Below are 17,699 nucleotides of genomic sequence, written 5' to 3'. Positions count from 1 at the left end.
CGTCACCATATCCCTCCCCCTCAGACATTCTCCCTGGAGGTTCCCAGATGCTAGTTTTCTTCCCACATCACCATAATGTGCAGAGTCATTGGTTAACTGAGCATAATGGTTGCCTGCGACAGCTGCCGTACCCCGGTACACCGCTCCGACAGGTGGGCTAAACCAAGTGAGGGTAGCTGATGGGCCTCTTCCCCCAGTGAGATAGGGGCATGCCTGTCCTAGCAGGAAAATTCAGCTCCGGCAGACTGGGCGGGTGAGATCTACGGAGAGATCCAATGACCAGGAAGGTGGTTCTGCAACGCTCCATGGAGAGCGAAGGGCACGACAAGGCACAGAGACGTCACGGTCATCCACTGCAACCAAGGTAGACCCCAGTTTGTGACGCTTGTTCATACCACTGGACCCAGACTTCTGAGATCGAGAGAGTGGAACGGCCCCAGTACAATGGCTTTTCCACTTTAAAAACTCTCCCGCTCAGGACTCCCGTTCCGTCAAGACACGATGGACAAGCACCATTGCCCCTAATCCGCAGCTGAGTGGTGGAATCTGGTGGGACAGTTGATGGGACGATGGGTTGAAAATGTTACAAGGAAAATCGAGAGGAAGGGGTAATGAGAGTATTATGTGAGCTGACACATAGTGTGAATGGCCTCCTACTAAAGGCGGGAGGAGAAGATGGCGACGCAACGCAGCTCGCAGTGGCCACTCCGGTGGTGATGTCTGTTATTTGTCAAGTAGGGTACCGTGCACAATCCTGATTTGATGGAGACGGATGTGACAGCACAAAGGAACATCTGGAGAAACTTCTGAAATGCCTGCTTTGCTGCTGCTGCTACTGTGTGGTCCAGAATCTCCGGAGGGGAAGGCCCCGAGTCCTTGGTTTTGCATGTTGCTCGGCGGCCAGGGCAGGGTCGAAGCGCTCGATAGGGGATGGTGCTCGGAGAGGCTGTGTCGGAGGGGCTGGTCGGAGGCTCAAAGTTTTCGGACAGACTCTGAGTCCGCTGTGGTCTGGTGCTTCCAATGGTGCTGCATCGGCAAGTTGGCAGCGCTTGGAGGTTCATGGCGGGGAGAGTTTCTCCCTTCTGCCGCCTGCGTGAGATGATGAGTCTATCGGGACTTTGAGACTTTTTTTTTTACCATGCCCATGGTCTGCTCTTTATCAAATTATGGTATTGCTTTGCACTGTTGTAATTATATGTTATAATTATGTGGTTTTGTCAGTTTTAGTCTTGGTTTGTCCTGTGTTTTCTTGTGATATCATTCTGGAGGAACATTGTATCATTTTTTAATGCATGCATTTCTAAATGACAATAAACGAGGACTGAGTGTCCTCATAATCTAATCTAATCATACTAGTCAAGAGGAAGCATATACATCACACACGGAACAGTGCCTGGATTCCTGTGCCCTAGAGCGGGATTCAGACCTACGCCCTCCCATGTCAAACTTACTCCCGTGTGCTCGCCCCCTCCCCAACCCACTGCCGACCCTCCCTCCAACCCAATGGGCAGGCGGATTCTCCCAACCTCCGAGAGCGACAGCCAATGATGAGGCAGAAGGACGCTCCCCCTCCTGCCCTCCCTATCCCAAGCAACTGACCTGCAGGAGGTGGAAGAGCGGATACTTGCGGGATTCGCGGAAGAGCTCGTGCTTGATGCTGATCAGTGTGGCCTCCCGCAGGCACTCCAGCGTGACGATCATCCCGTTGGGCAGGCAGCAGTCCACCAGGATGCGGGGGGGCATCAGATGGAGGCCCCAGAGCTCCCCCGACGATGGGCGGGGCGGCATGGCGGCCGGCAGGAGTCCGCTCAGAGCAGGTCCCTCAGCTCACGTTGGTCGGTACCGGGCGCCAGGTTAGCTGAGGGAGAGAGAGGAGCAGAGGACATCAGTACATCAGTGAAATCTAAGCAACAGGCACCCAACTCAACAGGCCGTCAGGAATATCGGTGAACGGAGAGAAACGTCACACAAGCAACAACAGTACACAGGCTGACATCACCAGGTCAGGCGCTAGGAGGTCCAGAGATTAAAGAGTTACAGTTCAAGTCAAGAGCGCGCGCGCGAGAGAGCGAAGAGATGGTGGGGAACAGAGTGAGGGGGCAAGATGGGATGGGGGGGCGAGATGGGATCATTAAAGAGAGAGTCACAGTTAGAGATGACAGCCAGGCTGACAGGAGAGTAAGAAAGGAAAAATGAAAATGCAACAGAGAAACCGACAGTCTTTGAGTCCACAGATTTACCTCTGACACCAACCAAAACATGGTCCCTAACAGGGAAAAAGTCTCTCTTTGTGCTATCTTTGAAGAGACAGTGATAACTTTCACACTCCCCCACCACTGCTCCTGACTGAAGTCAAAGGTCTGGTGAGAATCCCAGCTGCCAAATTCACCGAGTCCCGTTAACCCTACTGCTCCTGTGAGCAGTCAGCCTTGGAACCCACAATCAAGTTAACACTACACCACTGTTACCTGTTAATCATTACCTGAAGGAAGACTAAACCCGGCCAAACACCAAACAAAATCCCGTAATGTTGGAGAAGCCATATCGAAAAATAATTGTATTACTGGACTAGAGAAAGATCAGTCCCGCCTTGTCCCCTCCTCTCTCGAGGGAGACACATACACGCACAAAGACAGAGAGAGGCACACACAGACAGACAGACAGTGGCAGAGAGAGAGAGAAAGAGACACAGAGACAAAGGCAGAGAGAGGTACACACAGAGACAGATGGAGATGGAGAGAGAGACAGAAAGATCTACACAGAGGCAGGTGCCTTGTTAACCATATTTATCTCAAACATAAGTGATCACATGGTCACCCCAATAATTTTTAAGTTTCCACCCATCAATGTCCACTTGCATTAGCCCTGTTAATGAAGCAGATGGCATTTTACAAGAGCTTTAAACAAATCCCAGAGGAGTCAACAGGTTCAGGCCTTGAGAAGGAAAGCAGCAGCCGAGCTTCGTTGAGGGAATTCCAGAGACCACAGGTGATGGCACAGAGATTACTCAGGAGTTAGGATCAGAGGAACGCAGATGGTGGAAAGTGCCCTCAAACAACAATTCAACTAAAATACATGTCATTCATTCACACTGTCATGGTGTGGTCACTGGGGTTAAAGTAGCTTTGTCAGGGGCCGAGACACGCAGGATTAACATTGGGTCAAATGGCAAACTATCCCAACAGAACATCAGAGAAGTTTCCTTCGTCCTATCCACTTCCCTTCCCCCTCCCACAACCTTCCCTACATCTTAAATTCATATTTCAAATTAAATTTATTGTCAAAGTATGCAGACTCAGTGGCCAATTTATTAGGTACACCTGTACACCTGCTAGTTAATGCCAATATCTAATCAGCCAATCACGTGGCAGCAACTCAATACATAGAGTGAGTGAGTCCATAGGTTGTGGGAACATTTCAATGATGGGGCAAGTGAAGTTATCAGCTTTGGTTCAAGAGCCTGATGGTTGAGGGGGAATAACTGTTCCTGAACTTGGTGGTGTGAGTCCTGAGGCACTCGTGCCTTTTTCCTGATAGCAGCAGTGAGAAGAGAGCACAGATTGAGTGGCGTGGGGAAGAGGTGGAGGGGGGGGGTGTTCTCTGGTGATAGATGCTGTCCTGTTTGACAAACTTACTGGAGTTCTTTGAGGATATAACAAGCGCAGTGGATAGAGGGGAGCAGATGGACATTATTTACTTGCTTTTCCAGAAGGTGTTCGATAAAGTGCTGCATGAAAGACTTATCCATAAGATAAGGATTAAGAGTTGGGGGTGATGTATTAGCATGGATACAGGATTGGTTAACTGATAGAAAGCAGAGAGTTGGGATACATGGGTGTTACTCTGGGTGGCAATCAGTGGTGAGTGGTGTGCCTCAGGGGTCGGTACTGAGGAACTGCTTTTCCCAGAGGGTGGTGAATCTGTGGAATTCTCTGCCCAATGAAGCAGTGAAGGCTACCTCGGTAAATATATTTAAGACAAGGTTGGATTGATTTTTGCAAAGTAGGAGAATTAAGGGTTATGGGGTAAACGACAGGTAGCTGGAGATGAGTCCATGGCCAGATCAGCCATGATCTTATTGAATGGCAGAGCAGGCTCCACCAGCCAGGTGGCCAACTCTTGCTCCTATTTCTTATATTCTTGTGCTTCTTTCCTCTGACAGCATTTCATGTAGACATGATCTATGGTGGGCAATGCTTTAATGGTGATGGACTGAGCTGTATCCACTACCTTTTACAGGATTTTCCATTCAAGGGCATTGGTGTTTCCATACCAGGCTGTGATGCAGGTCTGAGATTCTGCGTCTGCACCAACCCCTCCGCGTGTGCTCCATGTCCAACTCACCTTGACGTTCAGTGGTATTACCTTTGATGGACACTAACTCAGCTCCTGGGTTTACTCCCACAAAAAGTAGTGGATACGGCCCTCCCAAACATTGACCATATCTACACAGAACACTATCGCAGGAAAGCAGCATCCATCATCAGAGATCCCCACCCCCCAGGTCATGCTCTCTTCTCGCTGCTGCCATCAGGAAGGAGGTACAAGAGCCTCAGGACTCACACCAGCAGGTTCAGGACTAGTTACTGTTCGACCATCAGGCTCTTAAACCAGCGGGGATAACTTCACTCACACCATCACTGAAATGTTCCCACAACCTATGGATTCACTTTCAAGAACTCTTCATCTTGTGTTCTTGATATTTATTGCTTATTTATTATTTATTTTTATATCTACAGTTTGTTATCTTTTGCACACTGGTTAAACACTAGAGTTGGGTGGTCTTGATTAATTCTGTTATGATCATTGTTCTGTAGATTTAGTGAGTTTGCACACAAGAAAATGAACCTCATGGTTGTAAATGGTGACATACATGTACTTTGATAATCAATTTACTTTGAACAAGGGAGGTCCCCTTGGCAAGAGACCAAAAATAGAGCAGCAGTGTTAATGCCACGGCTCCATGATCAGAGATGGGGAATACTGGGGTGACGCAGTAGCACGGTAGCATAATGCTTTAGAGAGACAGTGATTACAACTGGGATTTGGCTCCCATCGTTGTCTGCCAGGTTCTCCCCATGGCTGCCTGGGCTTCCTCCAAGTGCTCCATTTTTCTCCCACAATCCAAAGATGCACCGGTCAGGGTCAGTGAGCTGCGGGCTCGGGTCAGGGTCAGTGAGCTGTGGGTTTAGGTCAGTGAGCTGCGGGTTTGGGTCAGGGTCAGGGTCAGTGAGCTGCGGGTTTGGGTCAGGGTCAGGGTCAGTGAGCTGCGGGCTCGGGTCAGGGTCAGGGTCAGTGAGCTGTGGGTTTGGGTCAGTGAGCTGCGGGTTCGGGTCAGGGTTAGGGTCAGTGAGCTGCGGGCTCAGGTCAGGGTCAGTGAGATGCGGGCTCGGGTCAGGGTCAGTGAGCTGTGGGCTCGGGTTAGGGTCAGTGAGTTGTGGGTTTAGGTCAGTGAGCTGCGGGTTTGGGTCAGGGTCAGGGTCAGTGAGATGCGGGCTCGGGTCAGGGTCAGTGAGCTGCGGGTTCGAGTCAGGGTCAGTGAGCTGTGGGTTTAGGTCAGTGAGCTGCGGGTTTGGGTCAGGGTCAGGGTCAGTGAGCTGCGGGTTTGGGTCAGGGTCAGGGTCAGTGAGCTGCGGGCTCGGGTCAGGGTCAGTGAGCTGCGGGTTCGGGTCAGGGTCAGGGTCAGTGAGCTGTGGGTTTGGGTCAGTGAGCTGTGGGTTTGGGTCAGGGTCAGTGAGCTGCGGGCTCGGGTCAGGGTCAGTGAGATGCGGGCTCGGGTCAGGGTCAGTGAGCTGTGAGCTTGCTATGTTGGCACCAGAAGTGTGGCGACATTTGCAGGCTGCCCCCAGCATCTGAATCAGAATCGGGTTTAATATCACTGGCATTTGCTGTCTTTGCGATACATAATAGAAATAAACTGAATTACAGTAAATATATATTCATTATATACACAAGTTAAATTAGTGCAAAATAAATGGAAATAAGAATGTAGTGAGGTAGTGTTCATGGGTTTAATGTCCAGCGAACAACCAGATGTTAGAGGGGAAGAGACTGTTCCTGAATCATTGAGTGTGTGTTTTTCGGCTTCTGTACCTCCTCCCTGATGGTAGCAATGAGAAGAGGGCATGTCCTGGGTGGTGGGGGTCTTTAATGAAGGGCACCACCTTTCTGAGATATCGCTCCTCGATGATGTCCTGGACACTACGGGGGCTAGTACCCATGATGGAGCTGACTGAGCTTACAACTTTCTGCAGTTTACTTTGGTCCTGTGCAGTAACCACCCCTGCCCAAACAGTGATGCAGCCAGTCAGAATGCTCTCCCTGGTACAGCTGTAGAAGTTTTTGAATGTTTTGGGTGACAAACCAAATCTCCTCAAATTCCTAATAAAGTATAACTGCTGTCTTGCTTTCTTTATAGTTGTATCGATATGTTGGGACCAGGTTAGATCCTCAGAGATATAGACACTCAGAAACTTGAAATTGCTCAATCTCTCCACTTCTGATCCCTCTATGAGGACTGGTGTGTGTTACCTCGTCTTACCCTTTCTGAAGTCCCCAACCAGTTCTTTGGTCTTACTGACAGAGTATATTGTCATTACTACAACACTACTCAACTGACTGGTATATCTCACTCCTCTCATCACCTGAGATTCGGCCAACAATGGTTGCATCATCACCAAATTTACAGATGGCATTTGAGCTATGCCCAGCCTCACAGTCATGTGTATAGAGAGAGTAGAGCAGTGGGCTAAGCACACACCCGAGGACTATGTTGGTTGTTAACACAAACGACACATTTCATGGTTTGCTTTGACATACAAGTGACAATTAAAGCTTACTTTTCCATCTTTTGTAAAGTGGAAATGCTATCTCCAGCCTCTTCTTACAGGCAACACCCCAGAGAATCTCCTCCACGGCCCCTCCAGTGCAATCAGAGTGACGACCAGCAGAGTGCGCTGTACTCCGGATGTCTCACAACGCTGTAACGTGACGCCTCAGCTCTTGCTTACAACACCAAGGCTGGTCAGGATAATCAAAGCATCCGGATCGAAGCATACAATGTTTATGGAATGCTGCTTTTATTAGTCGAGGCATTGAGTTCAAAAGTCAAGAGGTTATGTTACAACTTTATAAAACTCTGGTTAGGCCACGTCTGGAGTATTTCATACAGTTCTGGTTTCCCCCACTATAGGAAGGATGTTGAGGCTTTGGAGAGGGTGCAGAAGAGGTTTAACAGGATACTGCCTGGTTTAGAAGGCACATGCTATCATGAGAGGCTGGGTAAACTTGGGTTGTTTTCTCTGGAGCACTGAAGGCTGAGAGGTTTACAAGTTTATGAGAGGCGTAGACAGAGAGCATCTGTTTCCCAAGGTTGAAATGTCTAAAACCAGAGAATGGGTATTGAAGATGAGAGGGGGTAGGTTCAAGGAGGATGTGAGGAGATTTTTCCCCCCTTACAGAGGGGTGGATGCCTGGAATGTGCTGCCTGCTATGGTGGTAGAGGAAAATACATTAGAGGCTTTTAAGTGACATTTAGATAGACACATGGATGTGAGGAAGATGGAGGGATTATGGACATGGTGTAGGTAGGAGGGATGTGTGTTTAGGTGTTCTTGATTTGCCTCTTAGATGGTTCAGCACAACACTATGGGCTGAATGGCCTGTTCTTGTGCTATACTGTTTGATCTATGTTTGTGAGAGGTCTTCACCGGCTTCAGGCTGAGTGGGGGTGGCTTCTTGCAAATTTAAAACAGATGGGGGAGAAAAAAAATGGGGTTTTCACAGAGGGTTGAGTCTTCAAGATTCTCATCTTCAAGGGATGGTGGAAAGCAGAGTCTAGCATATTCTTAAAGCAGATGGAAATCAGCTCTTCAAAGCAAGTCGGTGAAAGGTCACCATGGCCACCACTAAAATTGTCCCCACTGCACCAGATACATGGATCCCAGATCAGCCTCTTCAGCCACCCCAGGTCCCACCAATAGACAACCCATCAGGAGAACATCATACTCAATCCGAGTGAGCTCACTATGACTTCAAAGACTGAAACCCACGAGGGTGAGAGCAGAGGCTGAGCGGCTGTTCAGTGCCGTCCGCCTGCTTTTGACTGGCCTCTCTCCCTCTCGGTCACTGCTGATGGAAGAAGGTGCCTGCGTTTGACCAGTCATTCCCTCTCACCCGATGGTGCCGGAGTCTTGCATCTAGGTTTAATCAAACCTGTTTGCGGGTTGTAGTTCATGTTGTGATGTGTTTCTGGTTGCTACTTTTTTTTTATTGCTATTTTGTGTGATTTTGATCAGGGGCGACTGAGCACCAAATTGAATTGAGCTAAGCTAAACATTCCTGGACTGTTTCAATGACTCAGTGGTTCAATGTTTTATATTCTGTGTTTTTCACTCAGTTTTTCCTGTTTGCATGACTTGTTCTTGTTTTTTGCGGTTGGGCAATTGATGTTTTCTCTGAATGGATTGCTTAGTTTTGTGGCTGTCTATGGGAAGATGAATCTCAGGGTCATATACTGCACAGTACATACTTTGATATCAATGTACTTTGAATGAGGAGGAAACAGGAATAGACAGTTGAGGCTACAGACAGAACAGCCACACCCTGACTGAATGGGAGAGCATACGGAAGGGTCAAGAGGCCATCACCTGCTCCTATGTGTGAGTGTGAGTATTTTCAGTAATGGCATCAAATTGTTTCAGTTAAAGCCAATCCCAGGGTTATGTCTGATGGCCAAGAGTGTAACAGTCATTCCCACCTTCAAACACCTCTGGGGAGAAAAATCGTATTTATTTATTTGTTGAGACACAGCAGGGTCCTTCTGGCCCTTCGAGCTGCACCACACTGTAATCTCCTCATTTAACCCTAGCCTTGGCCGGCTGGTGGCGCAATGGCATCAGCGCCAGACTCCTGAGCGAAGGCTCCCGAGTTCGAATCCAAGTCAGGCCACCCCCCGAGCATGCTTTCCATCCGCGCCAGGTTGAGCCTTGCGCTAGCCACTCGGCCTCGTGAAAAAACAAGGGTCGAGTCAGGAACGTTCATATCATGATCCAGTTAATCCAAAAGGAGACCAATCCTGATACCACGCGCCAGACAAGAATGGCTAACTGTCCGGTGTGACATACTAAAAAAAACCTTAGCCTAATCACGGGACAATTTACAAAGACCAATTAACCATTTGCCTGCTGTCCTCTCTTTACCTGGATCCACCCATCACCTGTAGGCACTTGCTCCAACTCTTCCCCTCACTTCTTCATACTGGCCATCTCCCCTCTATTCTCACAGAAATTCAAAACAATGAGGGGTGACCTCACTGAAACCTGTCGAATGTTGAAAGGCCTCAGTAGAGTAGATGTGGAGAGGGTGTTTCCTGTGGTGGGGATGTCTAAGACCAGAGGACACAGCCTCAGAATAGAGAAGCTCCACTTAGAACAGAGATGAGCAGGAATTTCTTTAGCCAGAGGGTGGCGAATCTGTAGAATTCATTGCCACACAGAGCTGTAGAGGCCAGCTTACTGGGGGTACTTAAGGCAGAGATTGATTGTATCACAAGTCCTGGTTATGCAACCGCTGACACTAGGCAGACAATCTCTGAAGAGTATTGGTACAAGAGGAGGAATTTCTTTAGCCAGAGGATGATGAATCTGTGGAATTCATTGTCACAGGCAGTTGTGGAGGCCAAGTCATTGTGTATATTGAATAAATTAATAGATTCTTGATTGGTCAGTACTTGAAGGGATACCAGGAGAAGGCAGGAGATTGGGGCTGAGAGGGAAATTAATCAGCCATGATGAAATGGTCTAATTCTGCTCCTGTATCTTAACTTAAGGCATTACAATGAACCCGATTATAGAAACATAGAAAATAGGTGCAGGAGTAGGCCATTCGGCCCTTCGAGCCTGCACCGCCATTTATTATGATCATGGCTGATCATCCAACTCAGAACCCCGCCCCAGCCTTCCCTCCATACCCCCCGACCCCTGTAGCCACAAGGGCCATATCTAACTCCCTCTTAAACATAGCCAATGAACTGGCCTCAACAGTTTCCTGTGGCAGAGAATTCCACAGATTCACCACTCTCTGTGTGAAGAAGTTTTTCCTAATCTCGGTCCTAAAAGGCTTCCCCTCTATCCTCAAACTGTGACCCCTCGTTCTGGACTTCCCCAACATCGGGAACAATCTGCCTGCATCTAGCCTGTCCAATCCCTTTAGGATCTTATACGTTTCAATCAGATCCCCCTCAATCTTCTAAATTCCAACGAGTATAAGCCTAGCCGATCCAGTCTTTCTTCATATGAAAGTCCTGCCATCCCAGGAATCAATCTGGTGAACCTTCTTTGTACTCCCTCTATGGCAAAGATGTCTTTCCTCAGATTAGGGGACCAAAACTGCACACAATACTCCAGGTTGCACACAATACTCCAGGTATCCCAGTTCCCCACCTACACCTAATGAGCCAAGTCAGCCTTAACCCGAGCTCTCAAAAAGGGTTCTGACCAACAGCGTACACCCTGGGAGACATGAGACGGGTCTCTACCCGAACTGCCAAATATCCATTTCCCTCAGCAGATGCTGCCTGACCAGAATCCCTCCAGCAGTTTGTTTACTGGCGCTCAGCTACCAGATGAGAATTGAGGTAACTCAGTAATCGGATCCGTAAATACCAGGCCCCAGATTCTCAACTGGCTATTTAATAAACATCCTAAAAGGCATAAATTTTATTTACTTATTCCACAAACAGAGAGATTTACAAAGTCCAATGTTTACAACTTCTTAACTAAGATGCAGTAGTTAGCTGTTCAGTCCCCTCAAGCCTCCACCATAATTCACTAGAACCAGGGCTCACCCTCTTAAGTCCAAGACCAGAGGACACAGCTTCAGAATAGAGAGGCGTCCATTTAGAACGGAGATGGGGAGGAAGTTCACCACTCTCTGGTTAAAGAATCGGTGGAATTCGTTCCAAAGGCGATTGTGGAGACCAAGTCATTTGGTATATTTAAGGCAGAGGTTGATAGATTCTTGATTGGTCAGGACATGAAGGGGAAAAGAGGAGAAGGCAGGAGATTGGGGCTGGGAGGGCCAATGATGAAACGGCAGTGGATCAGCCTTGATGAGACACCAGAGCAGCCTTGATGGGCCAAATGGCCTAATTCTGCTCCTAAGTCTTATGGTCTTAGAGGAACACCCTTTCCACATACCTTTGCATCTTGCAATCTTTCTCCTGACACAGCACAGAATAAAGGCCCTTCGGCCCATCCCCTTAGTTAAGGCAATGTCCCCCATCTCTGTCTAAATCCACCTGCAGTGGATGGAGAGAGCTGACAGAGGTACACAAAATTGCATACAGTTGCCATGAGATTTCTGAATCATGGACCAAGTCATTTGGTATATTTAAGGCAGAGGTTTCAATTCTTCTTGAATGGACGCCGCCTTTTTGAGGCCTCGCTCCTTGAAAATGTAACATGGCTACATTTTTTTTTTATATATAAATGAATTCTAGGGCACCTTCAAGGAGTGATACCTCAAGGTGACGTCTAACTTTAAGGACCCTTGCCACCCAGGACATACTGTCTATTCATGACTACCATCAGGAAGGAGGTACAGAAGCCTGAAGGCACACCATCAATGATTGAAGAACAGCTTCTTCCTCTCTGCCATCATATTCTGAATGGACATTGAACCCATGAACACCACCTCACTACTTTTATTGAATTACTACAGTAAGAAATTGTCCACAAATGGAGGAAATTCAGTACTGTTGCTACTCTCCCTACGAGTGGGCATCCTGCGAAGATCACATCAAGGGCACAACGTGCAATGCTGAAGGAGGTAAAAAGAACCTATAGGTAACAGCAAATGACCTGCGGAAATTGCTAGAACTTGCTACAGTCTCTGTTTATGTGCCCACTATAAGAAAAACACTGAACAAGAATGGTATTCGTGGAAGGAGACCACAGAGCAAAACACTGCTCTCCAAAACATAACAAATAAACATTGCTGTAGGTCTCAAGTTTGGAAAAGACCACCTGGATATTCCACAACACTTCTGGGAAAATGTTCTGTGGACAGATGAGACAAAAGTTGAACTTTCTGGTAGAAATGCAGATTGCATTGTTTGGAGAGAACCAACACCATCAGGAAGGAGGCACACCACAACCAAAACCTCATCCCAGCTGTGAAGCATGATGGAAGGAGCATCGTGGTTTGGGGCTGCTTTGCTACCTCAGGGACTGGACAGCTTGCAGTCGTTGAGGGAATAATGAAATCAAAATCGTATCAAGACACTTTACAGGAGAATGTCAGGGTAGCGGACACAGACACCTAAAGTTTACTAGAAGTTGGATGATTCAATGTTGTTAAACTATAAAACATGAAAACTTGTGGGGGGGGGAGAATGAATACTTTTTTTTAAATAGGAGAGATATATACACACACACACACACATTATATATATATATATATATATATATATATATATATATATATAAAAATTATTGCTGCTGCAAAGACAAAAAAAATTCTAGACCTATGCAGTGATATTAAACCTGATTCTCATTTGATTTTTTTTATTGTAACTTCTAGTAATTTGTTGAGCCTGTACTATAACGCAACACAAGAACAAGGATCGTTAGGCTGGGTAACAGCTTCTTCCCCTCCTCCCCAGCTGAGAGAGTCTCAGCACCCTGCTAGCATCCAGATAGATAGAGTGTGAAGTAGGCCCTTCAACCCCTTCGAAGCACGCCGCCCAGCAACCTCCCCCCCCCCACCCCGATTCAATTCTAGCCCAGTCACGGGACAATTTACAATGGCCAATTAACCTACCAACTGGTACATCTTTGGACTGTGGTGGAAACCAGAGTACCTGGAGGAAACCCACATAATCACAGGGAGAACATACAGACTCCTTACAGACAGTGGTGGGAATTGAACCCGAGTTGCTGGTATTGCAAAGCGTTGTACTCACCACTACGCTAACATGCCTGACAGTGAATTTCTCCGCGCCTTCTCAAAGTTCAAAGTACGCTGATTATGAAATTATGTATACTTGATGCAACCTTGAGGTTCGTCTCCTTACAGACAGCCACAAAACAAAGAAACCCAACAGAATCCATTAAAACAGAAGACGACCGTTCTCTCCATCCCCTCCCCCAGTCCACACAACACTCAGGGGCTAGGCAGAAAGGGTCCGAGCGTCAGAGCCAAGAGCACAAGGATGTTGCTGGCACTGAAGGACCCGAGTTATAAGGAAAGACTGAATAGGTTAGGACTGTATTCCTTGGAACGTAGAAGATTGAGGGGAGATTTGATTGAGGGGTATAAATGCAAGCAGACTTTTTCCACTGAGGCTGAGTGGGACTACAATGATAGATAAAGGGTTAAGGTAAAAAGTTTTAGGGGAACATGAGGGGAAACTTCTTCACTCAAGATGGCTGTGAGAGTGTGGAATGAGCTACCAACACAAGTGCTGCACTCAAGCTCAATTTTAATGTTTAAGTAAGGTTTGGATAGGTACATGGATAATAGGGATATGGAGGGCAATGCTTCTGGTGCAGGTCAAAGGAAGTAGGCAGTTTAAATGGTTTGGCACAGACTTGATGGGCCAAAGGGCCTGTTTCTGTGCTGTACTTTTTCTATGACTCTACGACGTGGTGAGAGGGAACAAACAGTGCTTAGACTAGGGATTCCCAACTTTCTTTTTTAAATGCCATGGACCAATACCATTAAGCAGGTTGGGAACCCCTGGCCTAGATTGATGCCAAAATAGCAAAAACTACTTGCATATTTAAGCTCACTTGCTTTAAATCTGTAGCATCTACATCAAATAATAAGATAAGCCCATATCCCACAAAAAAAGACACAACGAAGATAAGGAGGAATTTCCTTAACTGGAGTGTGATGAACCTGTGGAATTCATTGTGGAGGCTATGCCACTGGGTATATTTGGGCAATCATTGATAGGTTCTTGATTAATAAGAGCAAAGGTTATGAGGAAAAGGCAGGAGATTAGAGTTGAGAGGGGAAATAAATCAGCCATGATGGAATGGCATAGCAGACGAGGGGCAGAATGGCCTCGTTCTGCTCGCATGTCATGTCGTGTGATCTAAAGGAACTCAGCAAGTCAAGCAGCATTGATGGAGAGGCAAAATACTGATGAAGGTTCTCCGTTCAAAACACTGACTGTTTATTCCCCTCCACAGATGCTGCCTGACTTGCTGAGTTCCTCCAGCATTTTCTGTGTGCTGCTTCCCAATCCACAGACTGCATCATAGACAATTCACCCTATGACAGGATTACCCATAGTCAGGAATCTGGAACATGCAACCTGGGGAGATGCTGGAAGTAAAGACTCCCAAGAATCTTCCAGAAGGGCACTGGAATCAACAAGGTGTATAAGGGTGCTTGGGTGGCAGGGTGGAGATACGTCTCTACCAAAGGAGGAATAAGATGCTCCTTCCCTCTGCCAGCCTGCAGGTCACCCTTGGACAAGGTGTAGCACCAGTTTAGCACCCCCGATCAGGGTCATGTGAAGCCATGGGAGCAGCCGGTGCATATCACAAGTACTGGTTACACAACCACTGACACCAGGCAGACAACCTCTGAAGAGTATTGATAATGGCTGGGGTCACCCGTCTTGTAAAGACACTGCCCAGAAGGAGGCGATGGCAAACCACCTCTGTAGAAAAATTTGCCAAGAACTATCATGGTCATGGAAAGACCATGATCTCCCACGTCACACAACTAATGATGACGATGATCTAGATACAAGGCTACAGCCCAGATAAGGTCAATGGGACTAGGTATAGATAAATACAAGGACAGGTAGCTCAGGGAACTTGTTCCTGTGTTGTACAACTCTAACTCCAAAGCATGGATATACTGCTAGGGTGGAAGAGGACACTTCCTCTGGCTGGAGAACTCAGGCTGAAGTCTCAGTGTAAGCAGGTAACTACATGGTTCTCACTCAACGTCAGAAAAACCAAAGAGCTTATTGACTTCAGGAGGAGGAAACTGGAGGTCAATGAGCCAGTCCTCATGAGCCTGGCCTGCTGCGTTCACCAGCAACTTTAAAGTGTGTGGCACTGCCTCCACTTTCTTAGAAGTTTGTGAAGATTCGGCATGACATCGAAAACTTTGACAAACCTATAAATTATACTGACTGGTTGCATCATGGTCTGTTATTTGCAAATAGCAATGACCTTGAACGGCAAAGCCTACAAAAAGTTGTGGATACACCCCAGTCCACCAATGAACACATCTACATGGAGCACCGTCACAGAAAAGCAGCATCCATCCTCGGGGAGCTCCAGAACACAGGCTATGCTCTCTCCTCGCTGCTGCCAACAGGGAGGAGGTACAGGAACCCTCAGAAACACACCACCGGGTTCAGGAACAGCTTTCACTCCTCAACCATCAGTCTCACGAACCAGAGTGGATAACTTCACTCACCTCAACGCTGAACCGATCCCACAACTTATGGACTCAGAACTCCACAACTTGTGTTCCCCCCCGTTTGTATTTGCACAATTTGTCATCTTTTGTGCATTCTTTCTGTGCGGTTTCTTCGTATTTACTGTGAATGCCCACAAGAAAATGAATAACAGGGTAGGATATGGTGACACTTATAAACTGACGATAAATTTACTTTGAACTTTGGAATTGGATTATTATTGTCAACGTATGAGTTACAGTGAAAAGCTTGTCTCGCATACTGTTCATACAGATCATTGAGATAGAACAGGGTAAAACAATAACAATGCAGAGTAAAGTGCAGCAGTTACAGAAAAAGTGTAGTGCAGGTAAACATTAAAGTGCAAGATCATAATGAGGTAGATTGTGAGGTCAAGAATCCACCTTATTGTACTTGTTTGTTCTGTGCTGTAAGGTATGATATGGGCAATGATGGTCTTTCCATAACCATGATTGCTCTTGGCAAATTTTTCTACAGAACTGATTTGCCCTTGCCTTCTTCTGTGCAGTGTCTTTGCAAGATGGGTGACCCCAAGCATTTTCAGTACTCTTCAGAGATTGTCTGCCTGGTGTCAGTGGTCACACAACCAGGACTTGTGATCTGCACCGGCTGCTTGTATGACCATCCACCACCCGCTCCCGTGGCTTCACCGACCCAGATCGGAGGGCTAAGCAGGTGCTACACCTTGCCCAAGGGTGACCTGCAGGCCAGTGGAGGGAAGGAGCGCCTTACACCTCCTTTAGTACGGACACATCTCAACCCCACCACCCTCTTATCATACTAGAGAACATTAAACAGTCACAGGGTAGAAGCTGTCCCTGAGGCTGGTGGTACATTTTCAGGCTTTGATGTCATCTGAACAATGCCGGCATGCAATGCTGGTGCCAGAATGTATAGCCACACTTGTGGGCTGTTTAATTATATTAAGTACATTTAATATCAAAGCAATAGACAACAGGTGCAGGAGTAGGCCATTCGGCCCTTTGAGCCAGCACCGCCATTCACTGTGGTCATGGCTGATCACCCACAATCAGTATCCAGTTCCTGCCTTCTCCCCATAACCTTTGATTCCGCTATCTTTAAGAGCTCTATCCATCTCTTTCTTGAAAGCATCCAGAGACTTGGCCTCCACTGCCTTCTGGGGCAGAGCATTCCACATATCCACCACTCTCTGGGTGGAAAAGTTTTTCCTCAACTCCGTTCTAAATGGCCTACTCCTTATTCTTAAACTGCGGCCTCTGGTTCTGGACTCACCCATCAGCGGGAACATGCTTCCTGCCTCCAGCGTGTCCAATCCCTTAATAACCTTATATGTTTCAATAAGATCCCCTCTCAGCCTTCTAAATTCCAGAGTATACAAGCCCAGTCGCTCCAATCTCTCAACATATGACAGTCCCGCCATCCCGGGAATTAACCTTGTGAACCTACGCTGCACTCCCTCAATAGCAAGAATGTCCTTCCTCAAATTTGGAGACCAAAACTACACACAGTACTCCAGGTGTGGTCTCACCAGGACCCTGTACAGCTGCAGAAGGATCTCTTTGCTCCTATACTCAATTCCCCTTGTTATGAAGGCCAGCGTGCCAATAGCTTTATTCAAAGCATGTATACATTATACAACCTTGAGATTCATTTCCTCACAGGCAGCCACGAAACAAAGAAACCCAAGAGAATCCATTAAAAAGATCGTCAAACACTCAATGCGCAGAGAGAGCGAGAGAGAGAAAAATATCAAATCGTGCAAACAACAAAAACAAGCAAACAGCATTCAGAGCTGAAATCCAGGGGAGAGTCCGTCCACAGACACGAGGCCACAGCCCGAGTTCAGCGCAGAGCCCAGTAAACACCGCGAGGCAGCCAGCTGAACCCAACACCCTGACCTTTTCAATCAGGCACGGTGCTCAAGTCATCATTAAACACTGGGTTCAATTGTTTCAATACGCTCTGGGGCCCGGACCCCGCCACTTCCATTCATGTTCTTGGTTGTTAACACAAAAGGCACATTTCACTGTACGTTTTGACGTACATGTAATAAATAAATCTGAAACTGAATATTTTGCCTGATGGAAGGATAGAGAAAAGAGAATGTCTGGGGAGGGAATGGTCTTTGAGAATGCAGGATGCTTTGGGAGGGCAGGGAATTAGAGCAGCTTATTGAAGGACTTGGCCCACTTAAGGGGCTGCGGTGCGGTCCTCTACTTCTAAGAAAGCAAGGTCAAGAATCCAAGGT

At 47.2% G+C, this 17,699-nt stretch overlaps 1 protein-coding gene across 3 annotated transcripts in view; it reads right to left on the bottom strand.

Annotated features, from left to right (window-relative positions):
* LOC134346943 (phosphatidylinositol 4,5-bisphosphate 3-kinase catalytic subunit alpha isoform) overlaps window positions 1-17,699 on the bottom strand; it is a 142,173-nt gene that overhangs the window by 84,981 nt on the left and 39,493 nt on the right. For 2 of the 3 annotated variants that reach the window (XM_063048824.1, XM_063048826.1), the window contains exon 2: window positions 1,600-1,858. In XM_063048824.1, coding sequence (XP_062904894.1) covers window positions 1,600-1,788 — 189 coding nt within the window. In that variant the 5' untranslated portion in view covers window positions 1,789-1,858. Of the gene's footprint in view, window positions 1-1,599; window positions 1,859-6,839; window positions 6,958-17,699 lie in introns of those variants that run through there. The other variant, XM_063048825.1, reaches the window with a different exon arrangement.

The sequence above is a fragment of the Mobula hypostoma genome, chromosome 5 (assembly GCF_963921235.1).
Source record: "Mobula hypostoma chromosome 5, sMobHyp1.1, whole genome shotgun sequence".
Taxonomy (NCBI): Eukaryota; Metazoa; Chordata; class Chondrichthyes; order Myliobatiformes; family Myliobatidae; genus Mobula; species Mobula hypostoma.
The sequence above is the reverse complement of the archived record's forward strand: the minus strand, read 5'-3'. Positions and strand labels throughout refer to the sequence as shown.